Source organism: Triturus cristatus, chromosome 7 (genome assembly GCF_964204655.1).
Source record: "Triturus cristatus chromosome 7, aTriCri1.1, whole genome shotgun sequence".
NCBI classification, from domain to species: Eukaryota; Metazoa; Chordata; class Amphibia; order Caudata; family Salamandridae; genus Triturus; species Triturus cristatus.
This window is the reverse complement of record NC_140590.1, coordinates 1,334,366,950-1,334,391,730: the sequence shown is the minus strand read 5'-3', so window position 1 is coordinate 1,334,391,730 and position 24,781 is coordinate 1,334,366,950. Positions and strand designations below refer to the sequence as shown.

At 48.0% G+C, this 24,781-nt stretch overlaps 1 protein-coding gene across 2 annotated transcripts in view; it reads right to left on the bottom strand.

The window, feature by feature from the left end:
• The window catches only part of LOC146811985 (uncharacterized), a 562,758-nt gene that overhangs the window by 240,408 nt on the left and 297,569 nt on the right, over positions 1 to 24,781 (bottom strand). For both annotated transcript variants that reach the window (XM_085614545.1, XM_085614544.1), the window contains exon 10: positions 14,783 to 14,823. In XM_085614545.1, coding sequence (XP_085470671.1) covers positions 14,783 to 14,823 — 41 coding nt within the window. The remainder of the gene's footprint in view (positions 1 to 14,782; positions 14,824 to 24,781) is intronic.

Here is a 24,781-nt window from a genome sequence, read left to right as displayed (position 1 = left end):
TGCAAACTGCAAACCAAACAGAACACAGCAGTCAGCCTCGTATTCGGCACCCCCCTAGCATGAACACATCAGCCAACACCTACAACGATTGCACTGGCTCCCCGTTGAGAAGAGAGCAGCCTATAAAATCCTCAGCCACGCCTACAAATGCCTACACAACAGCGGACCAAAGTACCTCAACGACAGAGTAAACTTCCACGTACCCAAAAGAAACCTGCGATCTTCCAACCGGAACGAGCTATTGGCAGACATCAGACGCGCCCCCTCCCTGAACACCTTCAGGAAGACGCTCAAGACCTGGCACTTCGCCTTGAGACCATCACGGGTGAGTAGCACGCTTACAATTCTCTGATTGATTGACTGAGCCAAGCTCGAGCAGAGGAAGGCAGCACAATAGGCATCCTGTCACAGGGAAGTGTGACCACCTCCCAGACAGGATTTAGTGTATTGGGGCTGGGTGAGTGAACTCTGAGGGTGCCTGAAAGTCTGCACTTTGGGCACATTTGGTGTCCCTGTGCATAGTTCAGCTCAGACCACTTCTGGGAGCCATTGGCTCCTGCTCTGGCACAAAACTGGACAAAGGACATGGGTGTAACCACCCATCTGTCCTGACCCTCCCCTAGGAGGGTCCCCTGAATTTGTCCTACCTCCTCCAGTGGGTACAAAAGGGCTTACCTGGCTGTAAGACTTTAGATTTTATGTGGACAAGATTCTACTAGAAGAAACCACTGACCTTCGACTGTCTGAACACTCTGGACTTTGCTGGACTTCGACTGGGCCCGACTTAGTCTCCCTCTCCGTCCAAAGCTTTGTCTGTGCCCTTGCTCCATATAGGCTCCATGCAGGACCTGTGGTGCACTAAGGTCAACTGAAAAATATCACTTAGAGTGAAGGAGTCACTCCCCTGCATTAGCAGGCACCTTAACTCAACCAACTGATCTGCTGCTCCCGAGCTCCTGTGGACTCTGAAGATTTCAGCAACACAGGAGGTGGGTTTTTGAAGGTCCCTGAGGTCAATCTGCCCTCTCAGCAAGTTTGAGGCCAGTATCCCTTGTGGGGACTGCATAACCCGAACCCCTGTGAAAAGCAGTGTGTGCTCCAAAGAACTCAAGCCTCCTCGCACCGAGTGCTCCGTGGGCTGGTACTTTGCAATCTTGCTTGAAGTCCCCTCGCGACTCCTGGTCTTTCATCCTGTGGGTCCTCCTGAGGGCCCTCTTGATTTCTGTTGGGCTTTCCTTGTTGCTCCAGACGTGCTCTGACTTCCCATTGCTTGGTGAGTTCCCTGGACCTTGCTGGTCCACTCCGTAAGCTGCTTGATGACCTGCATGGGTTGCTTTTGCCAAGGCTTGTTGGTGCTCCAGCCGGACATCAACCCCTCAGCACTCGACATTCTTTGTGGGACAGCTCACCTCCTGCTCCTGGTTATCGTCGACGTCTTCGCACCTGAAGCACCCGATATCGGTGGGCATTTGTCTACCCAGCCCCTGGTCACTCTGAAGTGAACCAGACTCTGTGCCCTCTGCTTTCAGGTTCCTTCCTTCTAGAATCCAGGCTTAGATTCCACTGGACCCTTTTCACCTTCACAGCAGCAGTACTTCTTCACAGCCCTCCATTGAGAACAATGGAGGTTTCGGACACCACTCCAGACCTATGCACCCAGCTCCTCTGGGATAGGTAACTCAAATACTACGGTATCCACGGGTGGGGTGGCTCTCCAACCTCTTAAGTTCCAAAGGGTTTGCTCGAAGTCATCCTAGAAGGGTCCTTTAACTTTAAAATTGCAACCACGACTTCCCCATAGAATTGTACGTAGCCCGCAGTTGTGTTAGCACACTGCACCTGTCCTCCATGGGGTCCATATCTACTCACCTTGGGTGGTTCCTTGGGTCCGAGCGATTCTATGTGTTCTAGACATTGTCTTAACTCAAGTCGTGACTGTTATACCACTATTTTAGTATATGGTTTGGTCTCGCCCTGGAGCCCACTGTGTATTGTGCTACTTACAACTGTTCTATTGATCTTGTATTATGTGCTTTGTGTTCTATCCTCGTGTGGAGGATACTAGAGAGTCTTATATAAATAAATACATATTTTTATATAACTACTCTGTGGTTCTCCTTTCATTAAGTCAATATAGGAGGTGATGTTCTGGTAAAACAAGCTTCTTTACATTCTTTCAAGATTAAGCCTGAAGGCTGCTCTCCACAGCTCCCACCACTAGGATAGCTTTCTCAAGGTTATCTTTGACCTCATAGCTCATAAGGGTCGTTTGAACTGGTGCAAGGTGCCCACTTTAATTAGTGGACAGCATATACCAGGCCATCTTCTCACACTCTGGAGCTGTGCTTTGGGGCTGCGAGAAGTGTCACAATCCTCTCTTGAGAGCAACTGCCAGAGCACCAGGTACCAAGTAATAATCTATGGAACACTTGCCAAAACGCCGGTTCCTCTGATTCAATAATCCACAAGATCTAGTCCTTGCAGATCTAGTACTGTTGGCCAAAACAAGAAGAACCTCAACCATAGTACACAACAAGGCTTTCATTGCTGACGTGTCCTGCCCTTTCCACTGGTTTCCAGTAGTCGCCAATTTTTTTATGCTGCGTCTTGCCCACAAGCAATATCACTCCAGGCAGGATAGTACTAGTAGTAGGTTTATATGTGTCAATAGTACAGCATTGAAACAGGTCAGGCTTCTTCCTCCGCCCATCTCCAACTGCCTCCTCTCACCTTGCCTTCCACCTAGAATCCTATGACATGCAGGCCAACCATTTTCAAGAGTTAGAACTAAAAAGAATATTATCAGTCCTAGCTATCCGATAACTAATACATCTTCAGACTGGTTCACAAATTTGTTGAAGGGATTCTAGAAATGTGAACATTGCAGCATTCGTGGATTTACTTTGGACAAGAAGAATACTTTCCAATATAATAACAGTCCTGAATATAGGATTGATTCAAACATTAACTGTCATTCTAAATATGTTGTTTATGTCCTTTTTTTAAATATATTTTTTATTGACAATTTCAAGCCATAGATTTACTGTGGCACTCGACAACAATTGCAATACATTACCAGGGAGCATTATCATATTGGAGAAGCAGAGGTTAAAAAGATATACAGATGAGCACCGATAGACAATTAGAATCATTCAGCAGTTCCAATAGAAATGAGCTAGTATAAAATCAGGACAGATGAATGGAAAAACGTTGTTTTTCAAATTATAGTGTAAGCCAGAAAAAAAGTATTCCCCTCTCCACACCCCCAAGACTCACCACAATAGGCGATTCCAGTCAAATGGCCATATAAAAAGGGAACTGTGTCTGTCTGTCAGGCAGTCATGGGTAGCACTGTTTAGGCAAGCATCAGGGACAGGAAGGGGGCATCAAGAGATAGGTCAATACAGAGAGGGGTATTAGATGGCTGTGCTTATGAGTCCAACGTGGCAGGTCATCATCTTTGGTATGCCCAGTAAATTTGTGGAGGATGGTGTCCTAGTAAGTCGCTAGGGGGTATTTCCTAGGAGGCGCTTCTCTTACTTACAAAAGGGCTGTGCACTCCACTTTTGCCCATCCTATCATAATCATCTTTATTCAGTTAATTTTCCTTAATCATAAAAGAATACATAAAACAATAAATAAATAAGACATTTTAAAAACAGATAGATCAAATACAGTCTGCATGCATATCCAGCAATGATTTCCTAATTTTCTTAACAGAGCAGAATATTTTGGAAGATATGGCAAAGGTTGTAAGAACAAAAGGACAGGCCTGCGTTATTTAAAATGAAGTACCAATTGTTCTAAACAAGCATTTGCAATGCAATCGGTCTTGCCTTTGGGACCTTATATGTATTTAGCTATGCAGCACGTTAGCCTGGGTGCTGAAACATCTACTGTTCTTAACATGGAGGGAAAGTAAACACCAAACTGTGTGAAACACCATGATATAGCCCAAAGCTCTGTTTTTAATATTAAAAAAAAGCAGGGCCTTCGGTGGTCATATTACCGATTCGGAAAATATATTTTTGTCGGTTGTACGGGTGCTCGTGGAAGACAATTTCTATAGACTGGAATCTAGAGAATTCTAAAGTGATTCTGGTATTTTACTGACCTCTGCTGATCGTTTTCTATCAAGAAAGTTAAATAGAGGCAGTTGCCAGAATTTTTTTTAAAAGAAAGTCCCTCAGAAGAAAGCAATTCTGGTATTTTACTGACCTCTGCTGGTCGTGTTCTATAAAGACAGTTAAATAGAGGCAGTTGACCAGAAAAAGTCCCTAAGCGGAAGCAGACAAGTCCTAGGGCTGATCTCCAGAGCCCACAAAGTACATACACATCACATAGAAGTATCTACTAAAGTACATACTAAAGTATATACAAGTGGTCTCGAATGCTCAACCTAAAAATGAGCTCTCTGAAGTTTATAAAACTTTAAAAAAAAACAAAAAAATGTCAAATACTTTTTGTCAAAATTTCATCACAAGGGCATATTCTATGATCTTTAAACTACTTACCAGGTGTTCTGTGTGCAATCATAAAATGTATTGTTCCTAGTCAAAAAATGAGTATTGTGGGCACTGAAGACCCCTACACACAGGCAGGCCTCCCACGCAACAGGGAAGTAAAGCTGCCTAAGAGTAAGATGACATTGAGGGCCCCTCTATCTTCTCCTGCTGGGTATTGAGAGCAATGAAGTCAGCCACACACAGGCTGGGGGCACCATCGTATCACTTCCCCCCACTATTCCAGGAGGAAAGGAAAGCACTTGATTTCCACCTCATTGTCACTGCCCGTTTGGCCAAGAGCAGAGCGAGATTGGTAAAGTATCTTGTGGGTTTTTGTTTTTGGGGTGGGGACAGGCCGAGCAGCCAGTGGTGTGCCACATCAAGCCACTCGCGGCCCTTGGCCCGCAAAATGCCAGATATGACTACATCCTAGTAGCCTTCTTTCACCCTGCTGGTCTAGAACATATGGAGCATATCAATGAATTCCGACCTGCAAAGGCGGCAGGAGTCTGTTGCAGATGGATACACAAGGTACAGGGGTCTAGGTAAGCCCTGTGTTGGATATAGTGTTGAATACATACATATAAAGCAGGCATTTCTGGACACCTTGCAATGGTACTCCTGGACCCTGAGCCATTCCGAGTCTTGAAACGCCTGTCCCAGGGAGACCCCCAATTTGGTTGACAGGCATGTTACGGTGGTGAGGGGGTCCTGCACGAAGGCTCGGTATAACCAAGTCACCAAACACCTGCTGTGACCAATGGAGTAACGTCCCTGGACATCCCAGTGGTGAAGCAGTGCCCCTTTGAGTGCCCATATGTCAGGAAGGCCCCACCATATAGCCGTAGAGGTCCTGCAGTTCTCATAGGGTCATCAAGGTCACATCGCAAAATAGGTCACAAATCATGGTGATTCCAACCATCTTCGGAATGCATAAAGGGGATTTGCAAAGAAGTAAAGGAGGCACTGCATAATCACAATTTTAGACAGGTCATCCTGGCCAACCACAGACAATGAAAGGGTTGTCCAAAAAGATATTTGAGACTGCAGAGATCATATGGCCTTACTGAGGTTGCCATCAAGAAGTTCCTCCACTTTGCAGCATATTTGAATTCCTAGGTGCCTGAAGGTGCTTGGGGTCCATGTGAGTGTTACTTAGAACAACAAGAGAGAGAGGGTTAAGCCACACTCTTAGTCCCCCTAAATTGTCAAGAATAACAACAAAAGAGTGTGAAAACTAGCATAAACAAAACAGGTGATTCCTAGAATAGAAGGATAGTGAAACTGCAAATCAATCTGATGTTCCTATGGAACCCTCACTCACCAACATAGTTGGTGACATGCTTCATCATGGGGTTCCCCTGGGGGTACCTTGTGTACCTCCAGTGTGCTTCGACGCTATGTTAAGGCGGAGCAAAAAAATCAGACTAAAGGAATATGGTGACTCCTAGTGAAAAAGTGAAAAGGTTAAAAAGTCAAGATTCATCCACAGATATATTTAATTGTGATGAAGCCTGAACACTTTAAAAACAGTGAAGGATGTTTAATACTGACTAAACCAGCAGATAAGGGGGGTGGGATTGTTATCCAGAACAGTACTGACTATGACTGTGAATGTAAACGCCTTCTTGACAACCCTAAAAATTATGTTTCTCTGACCACAGACCCCTCTCCATCTTTGAGGGCAACCATATGCAATCTCGTGGAACATGCTGAGATTAATGGGCATATTACGAAGCATGAAGCAGATTTCTTGACTAAGGGCAAAGGTATAGTACCTTATTTCTACACCTTACCTAAAACCCATAAAAACAAGTCACCCCCTCCAGGTCGCCCAATAGTATCGGGTATCGGCTCTCTTTTAGAGCCCCTGTCCATCTACTGTGATTATTTTTCTGACTGATTTCCGCACGCAGTCTAAGGACCTTACAGAAAAACTGCGACAAAGGGGGTATCCTGAAAGGATTCTGCCAATGAGCTGCAAGAGGGCTAGAAATCAACCCGAGAAAGTCTATTACAAGACTATCCTAAACCACCCAAAGACATCCCACTTACATGTGTGACTACTTACAATGCTACCTCCAACACCATCTCAAAATCCATCAGAAAACACTGGCGGATTTTGGAGAGCAATAACATCAAATGGGAAAAACCTTTATTTTCATACAAGAAGGCTACAAGCCTGAAGGACTCTCTGGTTCACACTAGACCACGTAACCTGAACACTCCCACTGAAATCTCTATCCTCAATGCGTGGGGTCTACCACCTGTTCTTGGTCATTATCCCTGTGGGTCATGTAGTGTTTGTCATCTCACTTCCACCACAAAAACTCTGGCTTTGGAAACTGGTAAAATCTGGACGCAACGGAGCCATACAAACTGTAACACTGCTGACGTGGTCTATCTAATCACATGTCCATGCGATTTGAGATATGTGGGGATGACCGCACGTAAGGTGAAATTACGCATTGGAGAACATCGGAGTAATATCCGATGTAAGAAAAGTATGACTAAACTAACTGAACATTTTCTGCGTTTTAACCACACGGTGGATGATCTACATTGGACCATCATTGAACAGGTAAAACAAGCGTTTTTGTTTGAAAAGGAACAACGCTGGATTTACCGTCTATCTACACACCTGACGGGTCTGAATGATAATATCCCGTGGGGCACAGTCTTGAGGCGGAAATAGCCACTGTTATCAAACAATTCTGTCAGTTCATCTCATTTTTCTGGCATATCTATTCAGATTGTGCTGTTTATGAACTCAGTACTTTATGTATTCTATGACAGTCTTATATGAATGAGATCGTTTATACACCCTTTGGTTTTTCGATTCATTATACTTCCCAATACCATTTGGGGTTCCTATTCATACGCTATAGTGGTTGACAATGGGACTTATGACGATTTTCCCCGCGTAAACTATTCACGTCTCTAACATTGATGGTGTTTCGTCTTGGGGAAACTGTCCACATTTTTCAAATGATAATTTGGAATTCCCTTGAACTGTCCACATTTTTCAAATTATAATTTGGAATTCCCTTGATTATGAATCGTCCCTGTCTGAAATATTGTCTCTGTGCTCCGATCATCGAGTAAAGCTTTGAATTACGTTTAGTAATTCGGCGGTCTAGCTTTTCTTCAAACAACAAACAAGGTAGTCCTTCGTCTCTGTTGCCATTGCCGGAACCTGATTTCCGGTCGTTACAGAGGCTTTCCTTACTTTAACCAGTATGCCTTACACGTCGCTGACTCCGGGCTCGGTGGTACACGTAGGTCTAAGAACCAGGCAGTGGACTTGGAAGATGTAAGTACCGCCTGTGGTTCTATTCCTATTTCTTTTTACTGAACGCTGGTATGGCGGAGCAACTAAGGGACTGTTGGGTTAAATGCGAACTTCCCGTTTTTTTGTCCCCTCTATAGTTGTTCTGTAGTCCCGCCACCCACCTTCTTGCCTAAGGAGCTCAGTTCACTTTACATATACGTAAGTGCCTATGTTTTCCAATTCTTGTTTTTTAACAATCTGGTCATTAGTGCCTAGTCTTTAATGTGATCACACTTGTTTGATAACTTTATTTATTTTTTGTAATGACTCGTTGGTCGAATGGTCCGATTGAGTATTTCCCAAATTGAGGTCTAAATCAACATTTACAATGCAAATGTCACTCGTATTCTTTATGAGCTAACTATGGAGCGGCAGTACATTCTATTATGGTTATAGAATTCTATTGACTTCTTAGTTTTGAGCCATATACTGCATTTAATCTGTTCCTGGTATGAAATAAAACTCAGATGACAGTCACATGTTGAGACAATACATATGTATTATTTATTTCTTTACAGATATCCTTTCGGAGTTGTGGAAGGCATACAGCGAAACCGTGAGTGTATCGGTTATCTGCACCTGAGGTTAGGTTAAGCTTTAGTAAGCTTATACCGCCAAGGTGGGAATTTTTGTTAGGTCCTGAAGAAAGCTTTGTGATATACAAGTAACAAGCTGAAACATGTCGACCAATATGATCTAAATAGGATGTATCTGACCCACTTATAGTCAGTATTAAACATCCTTCACTGTTTTTAAAGTGTTCAGGCTTCATCACAATTAAATATATCTGTGGATGAATCTTGACTTTTTAACCTTTTCACTTTTTCACTAGGAGTCACCATATTCCTTTAGTCTGATTTTTTTGCTCCGCCTTAACATAGCGTCGAAGCACACTGGAGGTACACAAGGTACCCCCAGGGGAACCCCATGATGAAGCATGTCACCAACTATGTTGGTGAGTGAGGGTTCCATAGGAACATCAGATTGATTTGCAGTTTCACTATCCTTCTATTCTAGGAATCACCTTTTTTGTCCATGTGAGTGTTCCGCATTGCCCAGTTGTATCTCTCGGAAAGATGTTCCATGAACGAAAAAAGAAGGATTTGGTATAGTTGACCTTAATCCTGGGGATCTTGACAAATGCATCCAAGATCGAGGTGTGTTGGGTCAGGTCTCCATAGATATCTCGAATATAGAGGACCATGTCATCAGCATAGAGGCAGACAATGTGTGCCTGGTTGCCCAACGGTATCATCCAATCCCGACCCGCACCCGGAGTTGTGCATTGAGTGGCTCTAGTGCCAGAACAAATATTAATGTGGGCAGGGGCACCCTTGGTGGGTGCCCCTGGACACCAGGTAGGCATCTGAGATATGGCGAACCACCTTCATTATAGCGTTGATATAGGGATTTCATAGAGAACATGTATCGACCCGAATATCCAAGGGGCCATAGCTGAAGCTTCGAAGGGCCCAGAACATGCTTTCCCAATTTAGTGAGTCACACGCCTGTTTCAGGTCGAGTGTGAGGCAGACCCTATTGAGGCATTGTTGCAGGTCCGTCTCTATGGCTGTGTATAAACCCTAAATTATCAGAGAGGTGTTGCAGCACGGGATGAAGTCGTTCAGGTCCGAATGGATCAGGACTGGCTGAATGGGCAGGATTTGGTCCACTATGATTTTGCTAAGGATCTTGTGATGAGAGGAGAAGAGGGAGATTGGTATCCATGAAGAAAGGGAGGATGGATCTTGACCAGTTTTGGTATTGGTACCAGCAAGGTCTCACATAGCATATGCAGGCATGACCCAAGTTCCCTAGCTTTGTTGAACAATTGTAGAAAATGCAGCATGAGGGAGGGTGCGTAGGTTAATTCAAGTGGTAGTTCATTGTTCCTAGGAGAGCGTCCTCTCAGAAGGGATCGAATCTCCTCCCTTATGTCCTGCTTCATAATAGGTGTTTTCAGGGCAGGCCAGTGATCTCTTGGTGTCTGGGACAGTTAAGTCCCCAAGAAGTAAGTGTTGTGTGTTATTCATAGAAGGGGCATCATCCTGATATAGCACACTTGTAGTATGATCGAAAGTTAATTTCTCCTTGTGTAGAGTGCACCATGCCTCCCCAGGTCTCTAATGGTGTGTATGAGGGTCTCCATGCAATGAGGTGCAACAAGCTAAACCAATAGTCTGCCCAGCCTATCAACTTTGGCATGAGTGGGACCCACAGTGCTGTTCAATACAGACAGTGGTGGTGCTCCATCAGCGTTGCATGGGGTTCTTGCTCCCCATCCAGATGCTCCAGAAACGCAGCATCAGTGTGCTCCTTGGCCTGGGACCCGCCCTCCCTCCCTGCTGCTTCGCCTGGCCATCTGGGGCAAGCAGAGTTTGAGACTGCTCTCGACCCGATCCCTGTGTCTGCCCTGGTTCCTTGCCGAGGTGCTTAGTTTCTTCCAGAAGTCCACTGCCATCTTTTCTTGCTTTTCCCTCTTTTTAACTCTTTTTACCCCTTTTTTTGCTATTTTGCCTTTCTCTTCTGCCTTCTCTCTTCTCATGTCCCTCTCGGCCCCTCCCACTGCCGCTTCCTACCCTCCCGCCTCCTAGCTGCGCTTCCCTCCCCTATTTAATGGCGCCCGCTGCGCAGAGGATCGAGCAAGTGCCCTGACCTCCTTGGCCTGGGACCCATTCTCCCTCCCCGCAGCTCCGCCTAGATGTCTCTGCCGCTGACTGGGGCGGGCAGGGTTCAAGACCGCTCTCGACCTGCTCCATGTGTCTGCTCTGGTTCCTTGCCGTGGTGCTTGGTTTCTTCCTGCTGAACTACACTGCCTTCTTTTCTTGCTTTTCCCTCTTTTTAACTCTTTTTACCGCCCTAAGATGCATCCACCTCAACGTGTGCTCCATGCTCAGACACGCCATGGAGATCTGGAATCTCCTAGACACCCTCTCACCCAATGTCGCCTTCTTTACAGAAACCTGGATAAACACCTTCTCTGCCCTGGACATCTCCATCGCCATCCCGGATGGATACAAGATCCAGAGGAGGGACCACCCCAACCACCCGGGAAGAGGCCTCGCCATAGCACACAAAAACTCCCTCCGCCTCTCCACCTCCAGCAAAACCTTCCCCACCACCGAACACCTGCATTTCCAGGGCCAGACCAGCCTCAACTCCACACTCCACGGCACTTTCGCTGACAGATCCCCTACCCACGAGCCCTCTTCGCCGACACCATCACCGACCTCATTGCACCCCACGCCATCACCGCAATGGACTACATACTCATTGGGGACCTGTACTTCCACCAGACAACCCCAGTGACCCCAACTCCACCACCCTCTGGGACAACCTCGCCAACATCGGACTGAAACAACTCATCACCGCACTGACCCACAAGGCAGGACACACCCTCGAACCCATCTTCGCAGCAGAAAACAGCATCCGCTTCAGTCACACCATACAACCCCCGTGGGCCAACCACCACTGCGTACTCTTCCAAGGAATTGGAGCAAAGTCACCGAGGAGCAGCTCAACTCCACCCTCAACAACAACACCCCTACTGCCGCAACCGACGCCAACCTTGAGGCCAGAGAATCCCACACATGGATCTCCAACTGCACAAACAAACTCACCCCGCTATGCAACTCTTACAGACAGCGCCCCAGGAAAGCCGTCTGGTACACCATCGACCTCTAAGAAACCAGACGCACCTCCAGACACCTGGAAAAGATCTGGAGAAACAGCAAGACACCGGAAAACTACACCACCTACAAGGACGCCATGACGGAATACCACCAACACATCAGAACCACCAAAAGGACCTTCATCCACAACAAAATCCTTGCCAATTCCATCAACTCCAAGGAACTCTTCAGCTTCATCCAGGAATTCACCAAGCCCCGCAGCGAAGCAATGGACATCACCCACTCCATGGACATCTGCGACAAGCTCTGATCCTACTTCCACCTGAAGATCAAAAACCTCTACGACAATTTCAACAACCATACGCCTGACTCTCCAGCCACCCCCCAGTGCAGTGCCAGCCAGCCCACCATCTCCTCCTGGACACCTATCACCACCAAAGAGACCGCCTCGACCATGAAAAGCATTAACTCAAAGGCCCCTACAGACGCCTGCCCACCTCACATCTACCACAGATCCACCTCTGCCATCGCACCAGAACTATGACACACCATCAACACCACCTTGGAGACCGGCACCTTCCCCGACACGCAGAAGTCAGGCCCCTGCTCAAGAAGCCTTCAGCAGATCCCACTGACCTCAAGAACTACCGGCCCATCTCACTCCTCCCCTTAGCAGTGAAAGTCGCTGAAAAGACCGTCAACGGAGAACTGACCAGGTTCATCGAAGACAACGCCATCCTCGACCCTTCTCAATCCGGATTCCGCAGCAACCACAGCATCGAGACCACCCAACTCGCAGCCACAAACAACATCTGCACCCTCCTCTACCAAGGCCACACCGCAGCCCTGATTCTACTCGACCTTTCAGCAGCCTTTGACACCGTCTCCTACTGCACACTCGCCGCCAGATTACACAATGCCTGCATACAAGAAACTACCTTCAACTAGATCAGATCATTCCTCACCGGCAGAAGCCAAAGGATCAGACCTTCCACTTTGAACCCACGGAAATCAACTGCTGAGTCAGCCAACTTCATCATTGCCGAGACCCGACGCATCCGCAAAACCAAAGAAGGGGGAAGAGCCTTCTCCTACATCATGGCCAAGACCTGGGACGAGCTCCTGATCGACATCAGACACGTCCCTCCGTGAACTCCTTCAGGAAAGCTCTCAAGACCTGGCTCTTTGGCTAAACGGACCTGCTGTCACCCCCACCCCCCAGCACCTTGAGACCACCACGGGTGAGAAGCACGCTTACAATTGCCTGATTGATTGAGTGTGCTAATTCGAGAGAGTGTCTAAGAACCATGGTTGGTCAAAATTAGTTTCATACAGGCTCCTCAATATCACTGGTAGACCATCAAGTCATACCCGTAATAGGGCATATCAACCCTCCTGGTCAATCAAGGAGCCTTGATTGATGAAGAGGACCTCAGAACAAATCCAAATCACCGCCCCCCTGGACAATGAGACATAAGAGATGTAAAAGAACTGGCCTCACCAGCGACAATGGAGTAGGTCACCCTCACATTGGTCAGAATGAGTCTCTTGGAAGAAAAAGACATGGGCCCCCAATATCTTCAGTTGTGAGTGGATCTTGTAGCATTTAGTGGCAGATCCAATAGCCCGGGAAGTTCCATGTTAAGAACTGATAGGTTCATTTGAGGTTTTGTGTAGGACAGTGTATTAGCAAGATAGGCTACGTGGGTCAGGGCCCTGGAAAGGACGTTATGCAGTCCCCGCTGCCTGAGTGGTGTGCTAGAAAATAAGGAGTAGTGGGAGTCTTGTATAGTAAAAAAGATCAAATCCCCAAAACTTGAAGGACAGATGTCAACAGGCCAGCCGATCAAGCATAACAGAGGTATAACCCATGCACATCTTACTGTCGAACAGATTGGTGGCAATCACCAGGGGAAGAAGCCTTCCCCAAGGTGGTATGCAGCCTACGTTAGTGCAATGAGCGGGACGGCCCTCAGGTAGTAAGGGGTGACATGAAGCTATCTCCCAGTGGGGGATCAGCAGAATTTTATGTGGGGCAGGGAGTAACAGGGCCCACATCTTCAGATTTCCTGTCCAGTCATGCATAAGTGGTGCATCAGAACCCTCGGAGGCTCTTCGTTCAATCACAGGAGGTAATCCTCTACTGTGTGGGGTCATGGCAGCTCCTGGGGTGACAGTGCTGAGTCTGAATCGAAGAATGTGATGGAGGGCCCTCTGCTGGGGGCGAGACCGGAGCAGTTCCGAATCCTGATCCGTAGTAAGACTGTAAGCAGCTGTCACGATGACCCCAGCCAAGCAATCCCCCAAGAGGGAGGATTAGAAAAAGACAGCCTCCGGTAGGGTCCGCCTTGTCCTGATGCAGCTCCAGCCAAGAACACACTTCAGCAGGGCCTCAAAGAAATGTGTTTGGCCACCAGCCACCACCCACAGCCATGATGATAAAAGGGCAGCATATTGGAGGCCAGGTGGCTAAGCTCCCTCTTTACATCAAGAAAGAATGCCTTATGGTGCTGGGATGCTAGAGTAAAACCAGAGAAGAGTATAACTCCAGAGGACTCCAGTGTGATTGGGACCTTCAACCTGGCTTTCTGCAGAATGTAGTCCCTGTCACAGAAGTTCAAAAGCCTGCAGCCTATCGACTGTGATGGTTATCTGTGGGAAAGATGATTTGCCAGAACACGGTGAGGCCATTCCACCTCATACATTGTGGAGAGCCCCTCCAGGGTGACCACTGTCAGTAGCCAAGATTACACAAAGGTTGTCACATCCTCACCATCCACACCCTCCTTGAGGCTCCCCACACATATGTTGTTTCGCCTGGGTCTTCCTTCCATGTCCTCAGGCCAAAGTATGTTGTTGAACCTTTTCCCGAAATTTCAGTTGACCTTCTCTCAACACTCCAAAGGTCAAGCACCACTGTGTCTATTTTGAGGCCAAGGGGGGTCCCTGACACCTTTATTTCCACTTGGATTAAGTCCAGTTTGTCTAGGGTGAGCACGTTTGAGCTGGCTGGTTGGGAGGAGACATTAGAGTCGCTGAGCGAGCACTCCACCATTATCTATCCACTTGTCCATCCATCAACTCATTCTTACATTCACCTAATCACCATTCTTCACAATCTTACATAGAAAATTGCTAACAAATGAAGAAGCACATTAATTTATTTAAAAAAGCCAAACCTATTGGTTTTGCCAATGGTTGTTTGAAATATTACTGTAACAGAATCCTGCCCCTTGCACTATTTGTTTGCAACAGCTTGGAAAGACAGTGCCAGATACTGTGTGCTGCTGGTCATGAAACAAAGCTACCCTTACCAGTGACAGATTTCTTTGTCTTTCCTTGTGCGCCCACAGACCTAGGGAAAAAAGAGAGTAGAGATCTCTGAGTAGGCCTTGTGTTCTTAACTAGAGGTTTTCAGCAATAAACTATTGGCAGTATGTCTCAGCACTGAAGGCATTCACTGAGGCCATTTGTGTGCGATTTGCGGCTCTGGATTTCAAAACCTTTCAGGGCCATATCAGGGGCATAACACAGGCCCCTGCAGCCCCAGCGTGATTGAAGGGTGTAAGAAGCTGGCTCTGTATATACTATACCAAAGTGAGGTATAGTGTGCACAGAATCCTGTGGAACTCCAAAGGTAGGCAGTGGTAAAGTTAGATAGCACCTCACTCTCTATTTGTGGTAGTGTGGTCGAGCAGTAAGGCAGTTTCAGAGGACAGTGTTAAGCATTAGTTGTACACAGTCAGTAAATGAATTCACACACTCAAAGACTGAACTTCAGACCAATTGTTTTTGTATAAAAAATATTCTTTTAGTTATTTTGTTTTCTAGAACCAAGCAAGCGTGGCACAGGTAAGTGATAAGTACTTTGCAGCAAATATACAATTGAAATACAGTATGGATTGTAATGATATGTGCACTTTGTTTTGACTTACAGTATTGTTGCTGAGAAATGCTTTGTAAATACAGTACATAGACTTGAATAGGCTTTTAAGTAAAATACCAGGTAAATTACTTTTGGATTACTTTTCTTACTCAGAGTGGTAAACCTGGATACTACTCTGGGACATTTCCTGCAAACAGGTAAGAAAAATCGTTTTGGTTAAATAGTACAATTTTAAAGAATTTCTTTAGGTTTTCAAACTCCACACTTAAAATGTTTCCAAGAAAAACAGTTATGTTATCCTATGGAGGAAAGGAATATGCTACTTACCAGTATGCATCTGTTCTTGGCATGTAGAGCTGCAGATCTACACACTTTTGCATAGATCACCATCTGGTGTTGGGCCCGGATGTTTGCAGTTTATTTTTCCTCTTGGAAAGTGTTTGGAAGTCACGAGGTCGGTGACTCCTCCCTTGGTTCGTATTGCGCATGGGCTTCGGCTCCATCCTCAGATTGTTTTTCGCCAACAGGGAAAGATGGGGCGTAGTAATAATAGTGAAGAAACCCATGTGTGTTGTATCTAAATAAGATAGACTGGAACAGATACAGGTAGCCGGGGAGGCGGGTGGGCGTATATAGATCTGCAGCTCTACATGCCAAGAACAGATGCATACTGGTAAGTAGCATATTCCGTTCGAGGCATATGAGCTGCAGATTACACACTTTTGCATAGACTATATAGCAGTTCCCAACCTTAGCGGCGACCACCGGTATCTGTTGCAGTGGTTTGAAATAGTGTTTTTAGTACAGCCTGGCCCACACTAGCTTGTTGCTTGGTTTGCACATCTACACAGTAATGTTTAGTGAAAGTGTGCGGTGTTGACCATGTAGCTGCCTTGCACATATCATCTAATGGGATGTTCCCTAGAAAAGCCATAGAAGCCCCTATCTTTCTTGTAGAGTGGGCTTTAGGGGGAACAGATAGCGTGCGTTTTGCTGTGTGGTAGCAAATCTGTATGCATTTTACAATCCACCTAGCTATCCCTGATTTAGAGATGGGGTTGCCTTTATGAGGTGGAGAGAAAGAGACAAACAGCTGCTTTGTCTTCCTGAAAGTTTGTGTTCTCTGGATATAGTAAAGCAAGGCCCTTTTAACATCCAGTGTGTGTAGAGCCCTTTCTGCAACCGTTTGAGGTTGCGAGAAAAAAACCGGTAATTCTACCGATTGGTTTAGATGAAAGGGTGAGATGACTTTGGGTAGGATCTTGGGTTGGTACGTAGGACAACCTTGTTCGGAGAAAAGGTTCTTGTATAGTAAGTGCTTGTATTTCACTGACCCTTCTAAGGGAGGTGATGGCTACAAGGAAAGCTGTTTTCCATGTGAGGAATTGTAGTTCGCATTTATGCAAGGGTTCAAAAGTCGGTCCCATTAGCCTTGTGAGCACTATATTTAAGTTCCACACAGGTGAGGGTGGCACTCTGGGGGGAATTATTCGTTTTAGGCCTTCCATGAAGGCTTTAATGGGAGGCACTCTGAAAAGTGATAGGTGCTGTCTGTTTTGTAAGTAAGCGGCAATTGCTGCGAGGTGTAGCCGAATGGATGTATATGCTAGGTTACATCTTTGTAGGTGTAGTAAATAGCATATGATGTGCTGTATGGATGCGTCTAGAGGGTTGATTGTGTTGTTATGGCAATAAACAACAAATCTTTTCCACTTGGCAGCGTAGAAGGCTCTAGTGGTAGGGCGTCTAGCCTCTCTTATAACATTCATACAGTCAGGGGGAAGGTTAAGGTATCCGAATTCTAGGATCTCAGGAGCCAGATCGCAAGGCTGAGCTGAGATGGGTCCGGGTGTCTGATCTCTCCATGGTTCTGGGTTAGGAGGCATGGTGAGAGGTGTAATTTTTGGTGTGGCACTACTGAGAGTTCCAGCAGCGTGGTGTACCATGGTTGTCTGGCCCATGTTGGAGCTACTAGAATGAGCGTGAGGGAGTGCTGTTGTAGCTTTCGCACCACTAATGGAATTAGTGAGAGAGGTGGAAAGGCGTATGCAAATTTGCCTGACCAGTTCATCCATATCGCATTGCCTTTGGACAATGGGTGTGGGTATCTGGCGGCGAAGCTTGGGCATTTTTTGTTTTCGTGGGTGGCGAATAGGTCTATCTGTGGATGCCCCCACATCTGAAAGAACGGGTGAAGAACCTGCGGGTGAAGTTCCCACTCGTGGATCTGCTGCGTCTGTCTGCTGAGCAGATCTGCCATGGTGTTTTGGACTCCTGGGACATGCTGGGCTAGGAGAAAGATTTTGTGTGGAATTGCCCATCTCCATATGCTCTGTGCTAGTTGAGAGAGCTGTGGAGAGTGTGTGCCGCCTTGTTTTTGGATGTAGTACATGGCGGTCATGTTGTCTGTGCGGATAAGGACTGCCTTGCCTAAAATCTGTGTGTGAAAGGATTTTATGGCTAGAAAGATTGGTGCTGTCTGTTTTGTAAGTAAGCGGCAATTGCTGTGAGGTGTAGCCGAATGGATGTATATGCTAGGTTACATCTTTGTAGGTGTAGTAAATAGCATATGATGTGCTGTATGGATGCGTCTAGAGGGTTGATTGTGTTGTTATGGCAATAAACAACAAATCTTTTCCACTTGGCAGCGTAGAAGGCTCTAGTGGTAGGGCGTCTAGCCTCTCTTATAACATTCATACAGTCAGGGGGAAGGTTAAGGTATCCGAATTCTAGGATCTCAGGAGCCAGATCGCAAGGCTGAGCTGAGATGGGTCCGGGTGTCTGATCTCTCCATGGTTCTGGGTTAGGAGGCATGGTGAGAGGTGTAATTTTTGGTGTGGCACTACTGAGAGTTCCAGCAGCGTGGTGTACCATGGTTGTCTGGCCCATGTTGGAGCTACTAGAATGAGCGTGAGGGAGTGCTGTTGTAGCTTTCGCACCACTAATGGAATTAGTGAGAGAGGTGGAAAGGCGTATGCAAATTTGCCTGACCAGTTCATCCATATCACATTGCCTTTGGACAATGGGTGTGGGTATCTGGCGGCGAAGCTTGGGCATTTTTTGTTTTCGTGGGTGGCGAATAGGTCTATCTGTGGATGCCCCCACATCTGAAAGAACGGGTGAAGAACCTGCGGGTGAAGTTCCCACTCGTGGATCTGCTGCGTCTGTCTGCTGAGCAGATCTGCCATGGTGTTTTGGACTCCTGGGACATGCTGGGCTAGGAGAAAGATTTTGTGTGGAATTGCCCATCTCCATATGCTCTGTGCTAGTTGAGAGAGCTGTGGAGAGTGTGTGCCGCCTTGTTTTTGGATGTAGTACATGGCGGTCATGTTGTCTGTGCGGATAAGGACTGCCTTGCCTAAAATCTGTGTGTGAAAGGATTTTATGGCTAGAAAGATTGCCAGTAGCTCCAGATGATTGATGTGGAGTAACTTTTGTTGCGGCGTCCATGTGCCCTGCACTGTGAGGTGTAGTAGATGAGCTCCCCAGCCGGAGAGCGATGCATCTGTTGTCAGGATTATTTGTGGAACCAGGTCCAGGAACGGTCGACCTCTGGAAAGATTTGTGGTGTTCCACCACTGCAGAGAGCGATGGGTGCGACCGTCTACCAACACCAGATCTGTCAGTTGCCCCTGGGCCTGGTTCCATTGGCGTGCTAAGCACTCTTGGAGTGGACGCATCTGGAGTCTTGCATGAGGCACTATGAAAATGCAAGAGGCCATCATCCCTATCAGTTGCATAAACACTCTTGCTGGGAGGGAGTGTTGAAGTATGACTTTTTGATGCAAAGCCTGAATGCTTGCGGATTGGGGTAGGCTATGGCTTTTGAGGTGTCTATGGTGGCACCGAGGTATTGCTTTATGTGGGATGGTGTTAGCTGGGACTTTTGGTGGTTCACCGTGAAGCCTAGTTGATGAAGTAGTTGGATTGTAGTGGCGGTGTGGTGTACACATTGGTTGTAGGACGCGGCTTTTATCAGCCAGTCGTCCAGACTCTTCTGAGATGTGCCGCCGCTACCGCTAGGCACTTGGTGAATACCCGTGGTGCTGTTGTGACCCCGAATGGGAGCACCTTGAACTGGTAGTGTTGCCCGTCCACTACGAATCTGAGGTACTTTCTGTGGGCATGGTGTACCGGAATGTGGAAGTATGCGTCTTTCAAGTCCAGTGTGGTGAGAAAGTCGTTCTGGGAGAGGAGCGGAAGTACCTGCTGAAGTGTTACCATGTGAAAATGGTCCGAATGTATGTGTGTTTAGAGGCCGGAGATCTAAGATAGGTCGTAGAGTCTCGTCTCTTTTTGGTATCAGAAAATATAGGGAGTAGACCCCTACATTTTGCTGATCGTGGGGGACCTGTTCTATTGCGTGGTTTTGTAGGAGGGAGATTACCTCCTGTTTTAGTAACGTGGAATGTTCTTGTGACATTGGGCGTTGCCTGGGTGGAATGTTGGGGGGGTAGATGTGAGTTCTAGGCAGTACCCTGAACGAATAATTTGGGTCACCCACTTGTCTGATGTGATGGACTCCCAGACGTGAAGGAAATTTTGTAGTCTGCCCCCAACCGGAGTGGGATGGTCTGGGTAGAGCAGGGGAAAGTCATTGGGTAGGCGGTGTGGCAGAGCGGGCGGTATTTGTTTTGCCTCTGCCTTTATTGTTATTGCCTCTATAGCCGCCTCTTTGATAACCTTTTTTGAAGGTGGACTGAGGAGGGGATATGTAGGACGTAGACACGCTATCTGAGGAGTAGCCTCTGCCCGTGCCCCGAAAGGAAGAGCGGCAAAAGGAGCGCCTAGGAGGGTGTGACTGTAGGGCTCCCATAGATTTCGCCGTATCTGTGTCTTTTTTCATCTTCTCGAGGGCCTCATCTATCTTTGGACCGAATAAATGTTCCTGATCGAATGGATGGTTTAATATGGAGGCTTGTACTTCAGGTTTAAAGCCTGAAACTCTCAGCCAAGCGTGTTGACGGAGTAGGACACTGGTGTTAATGGCCCTAGAGGCTGTGTCTGCTGCGTCTAAGGCACAGCGTATAGAGGTATTAGTTATGGTCTTACCCTCTTGAATTAATTCATTGGGCCTATTTTTATATTTTTTTCTGGGAGATGGTGCATGATGGTTTCTAGTTCATCATAATGCGCTCTGTCGTATCTGGCCAATAGCGCTTGAGTGTTGGCGATACGCCATATATTGGCTGCCTGTGACGCAGTACGTTTTCCTGACGCGTCCAGGAGCTTTGATTCTTTGTCAGGTGGTGGTGCTCCGCCTGACGCCTGGGAATTTGATCTCTTTCTTGCGGTGGATGCCACTAGGGAATCCAGTGGCGCTGGCCCTTTGATGTAGGCAGGATCTGTGGGGGTAGCTTTATACTTTTTCTCTATGCGTGGGTTTAGGACCCTAACCCTGACTGGGTCTTTAAAAACCTCTGGCGCATGTTTTATTACCCCTTTGAGCATAGGTAGTATAGCAGTAGACCTATGTGCAGTATCAAAGGTGTCTAGGAAGAAATCTTCCTCTACTGGGTCAGTGTGTAGCTCTACCCCGTGATAATGTGCCGCCCTCTGAAGTTGGTGGTGAAAACCTAGTGAGTCTTCTGGTGGAGATGGCCTGGATGGATAGAGGTCATCTTGTGGGACATCTGGAATGTCTGGATTATTATAATCATCCCAGGGGTCTGGGGATCCTGTAGGGGTGGGGTCTTGTGGCACATCTGCTGGGTCGTAGTATGGGTTCCCCTGATCATCATGGTCTGGAGACGGGGTCGGAGAGCGATGAGGCAGGGGTGGAGAAGGTGGAGGGGGTGGAGGTGGAGAGGGTGGAGGAGGTGGAGGAGGTGGGGAAGGCATTCTGAAAGGGGAAGTAGCATAGTCCTTCCTCTTTGGAGGTGGAGGTGGAGCTGGTTTGTCCAAATGTCTCTTTTTAAAAGACAGTGCCAAATGTCCAGTTTTTGGATCCTTGGTAAGTGTCTTTTGCAAAGGATCCGGTGTAAAAAGTTCTTACGACACTGGTTGTTTGGTCGGCGCTGACGTTTTCGGCTTTTTGGGAACCTCCGATTTTTTGTTCGGTGCAGAGACAGGCTTCGGCGCGGGAGTGTCGGTGCCGAGGGCCTTATGATGTTTGATCGGCACCGAGAGGCTGGGTTTGGACACCGAGGGCTTTGGTGCGGAGCTCGGTGTCGAGGTAGAGGCCGATCTCTTCTTCGGTGCCGAAGGGTGTTTTTCGGCACCGCTACGAGGCTGGCTCGAGCCCGAGCCGCTGTAAGGCTTACTTGGCTTCTTCACCGGGCCCGAAGGTGGGGTGTTCGAAGCAGTGTCTTTGGTCTTGCCTAGGCCCGGAGGCGAAGGCGTGACCGAAGCCTTTTTGGGTGTCGGCGTGGGTGTGGGAGGGGGTATTTTACTCACGAACCTCTGCGCCGGGGTGATGTCCTCCACATCCGAGTCGTCGGCTTCGGAAGCACTGACAAGGTCCTCTTCGGTGTGCTGTTGTCCCGGAGCTTCGACGTCGTCCCCGAAGATGTCGACTGGAACGGAGGTCGAGTAGTGCGCCATTTTTCATCTGGCCCTTCGATGTCGAATAGTCTTTTTGGATCTAAAAGACTTGCAGGCGGGACAGTCTCGAGCCTCGTGTTCAGGGGAGAGGCAGAGGTTGCACACCTCATGAAGATCGGTGTGGGGGAATTTGGACCCACATCGAGGGCACTTCTTGAATGGAGTTCTTTCCATCAGCCGGGACCGGAGCCTGGTTAGGCCCGAAGGCTGCCGTCGATGACTGGAATCGAATGTGCGTCGAAGAAGAAGGAGATCAGTATCCAAACAATACCGTGGAGAGCGAGGATTCCGCTTCGATCGTCGAACTGGAATGTTCGGAACCGGAGCGCGAAGTATTACATCCGAGCCCGATGGCGGAAAAAAATAATCTGAGGATAGAGCCGAAGCCCATGCGCAATACGAACCAAGGGAGGAGTCACCGACCTCGTGACTTCCAAACACTTTCCAAGAGGAAAAACAAACTTCAAACATCCGGGCCCAACACCAGATGGCGATCTATGCAAAAGTGTGTAATCTGCAGCTCATATGCCTCGAACATAGTGTTATCAGTTTTGAAGTAAGTATTTGGTAGTAGGAGTTGAGGTTCTGGGGGTATACTCAGCGGTCCCCCAGGGTCAAGGATGCACTCTTGTTTAACCCTCAGCAGCACTAGGGCGGCCGGGTGCAGAGTGCTGAGACCCTCAGCGGCACTAGGGTGGCCGGGTGCAGAGTGCTGAGGCCCAATGTTATCCAATGGGTGATAGGGGGCCTCCAGTTGGTGGCTGCTGACGAGCAGGCCACTTGGTTGCGGGAGCAAAGCTCCTGGACTTTAGCTCAGGGCAAATGGGGAAACAAAGTAGCACCAAAGGTGCACCCTCAGAGGCACTGGGGCGGCCGTGTGCAGGGTGTTGTTTCGACGTCGGGCACCCTGTTGTTTGCAATAGGGAACCGTTGGTTTGCAAAGGCACTGCAGGCTTGGGGACGAAGGTCTTCTGGGTAAGACCACCAATCCGAGAGGTAAGTTGGGAAGTTGAGGGTTGGTTAGGGACTGGTGGTTTGTCCACCCAAGGCCGTGGGGCGTCGGGTGCAGGGGTGCCTTTTGGGGCTCAGATCTTCTTACCAGCTCCTGGTAGTGGTTGGGGGACTTTCAGGATTTAGGATGCAGGTGTCGGCTGGAGGCTTGAGGCAGGTCAGGGGTCGCTGGATCTTGGGTTAGGATCGCCGGCGGGAACTCCTTGTGGTGTTTGTCCACTCGAGCTCGGGTTGTTGGACAGCGGGTGCAGAATAGTGCAGATTTGTAGTGTCTGGCCGGAACCAGAGGGTGCAGATGATCAAAGTTGGCGTTCACAGGAGACACAGTCTTTGTGGTTGAAGGCAGGCAGGTCCTCAGGACACACCGGGATTTCACATGAGCAGGTTTGAGGTGGAGACAGGCCGGTGGGACTCGGGCCAAGTCAGTGGGCGTCTGTCTTTCTCATTAGCTTCTGCACGGCTGTTTGGTCCTGCTTCTTCTTTTCTTGTAGTTTCTTCTGGTCTGCTTTCTTGGTTCAGGCCTGCCCCCTAAATACTGTATTTAGGGGGCGTTTTAGGGGTCTCTAGGTCAGTAGCAAATGGGCTACTGACCTTAGGGTGACTACACCCTTGGTGTGCTCACCCCACATGGGGGAGTAAACATAATCCCTAATCCTGATTGGGGAGTGCCTTCCATCTGCAAGATGGCGGGCACTGAAGAGTGGGCTTCACCTCGCCTCCCGACCCTGAGGGGTGGAGTTGGCAGAGGTGGGCACATCTTCTGGGCTGGGCAGTTTTTCCCACCTGTCTCCCCGCCGAAATGGAGGGGAGACTGGAAAGGGGCCTGCTCCTGATAGCAGGAGACGCTGGAGGTCCCATTACAAAGGATGCCAAGCATTTGAATCTCCCCTGCCACAGATGGCTCTTCCTGGCCTGGGTGAGGTGTGAACACCTCCTCCCAGGAAATATTTTGTTTGTGGCCTCTGGGAGCAGAGGCTCCCACCCTAGGGGTCCAGAAACATGTCTTATTGTGGCAGGCTGGTGTATACCAGTCAGGGAACCCACCAGAGGCTGGTTCTTTTTTCATGGGGAATCTTTAAGATGCCCTCTGCGTGCATTTTTCATCAAATCTCACACTGGCATCAGTGTGGGTTTAATGTGCTGAGAAGTTTCATACCATACTTCTCAGTTTTCAGTGTAGCCATTATGGTGCTGTGGAGTTCATAATGACAAGATCCCAGCACCATATACTCTTAATGGCAGGACTGCACTTACAATGTCCAAGAATGGACTTCGACACTGTAGGGGTACTGGGATCATGCACCTGTACCCTCACCACTGGTATAGGGCACCCAGCTAGAGGGGTGACTGATCTATGCCAGGGCAGTGGGTTGTAGGCATGGCACACAAGGATGTGTGCCATGTTGACTCCTCACTTTGTTCTGCACCAAAACACGCAGCCTGCAAAGGGAGTGTGTGTGTAAAGGTACAGAGCCTCTAAGAGTGGCACAATAAGGGCTGCAGCCCTTAGAGGTCTTCCATGGTCACAGTGCCCTGGGTACCTGTGGTACCATTTACTAGGGGCTGACCTGTGTCCAGAGATGCCAATTGGGTTAGTTTTGGGGAAAGAACACAGGCCCTGGAAACCTGTTTGGGAGTGACCCAGGGCACATCACGTCAACGTGCATCAGAAGTCTGGCAAAAAGTGGGGGGTTACTGCAACAGAAACCCAGCTTCTCACAAAGGGGGCCCAACCCTTCAAAGGGTGCCCCATTCTGCTCAAGATAAATGAATATCTGTAAGATATGGGGGACTTGTGGACTCCTTGTCACATTTTGCAGGGAGGCCCCAGCATTTTGCGTTACGCCACTTTGCCAACTCAGCCCATCATCCT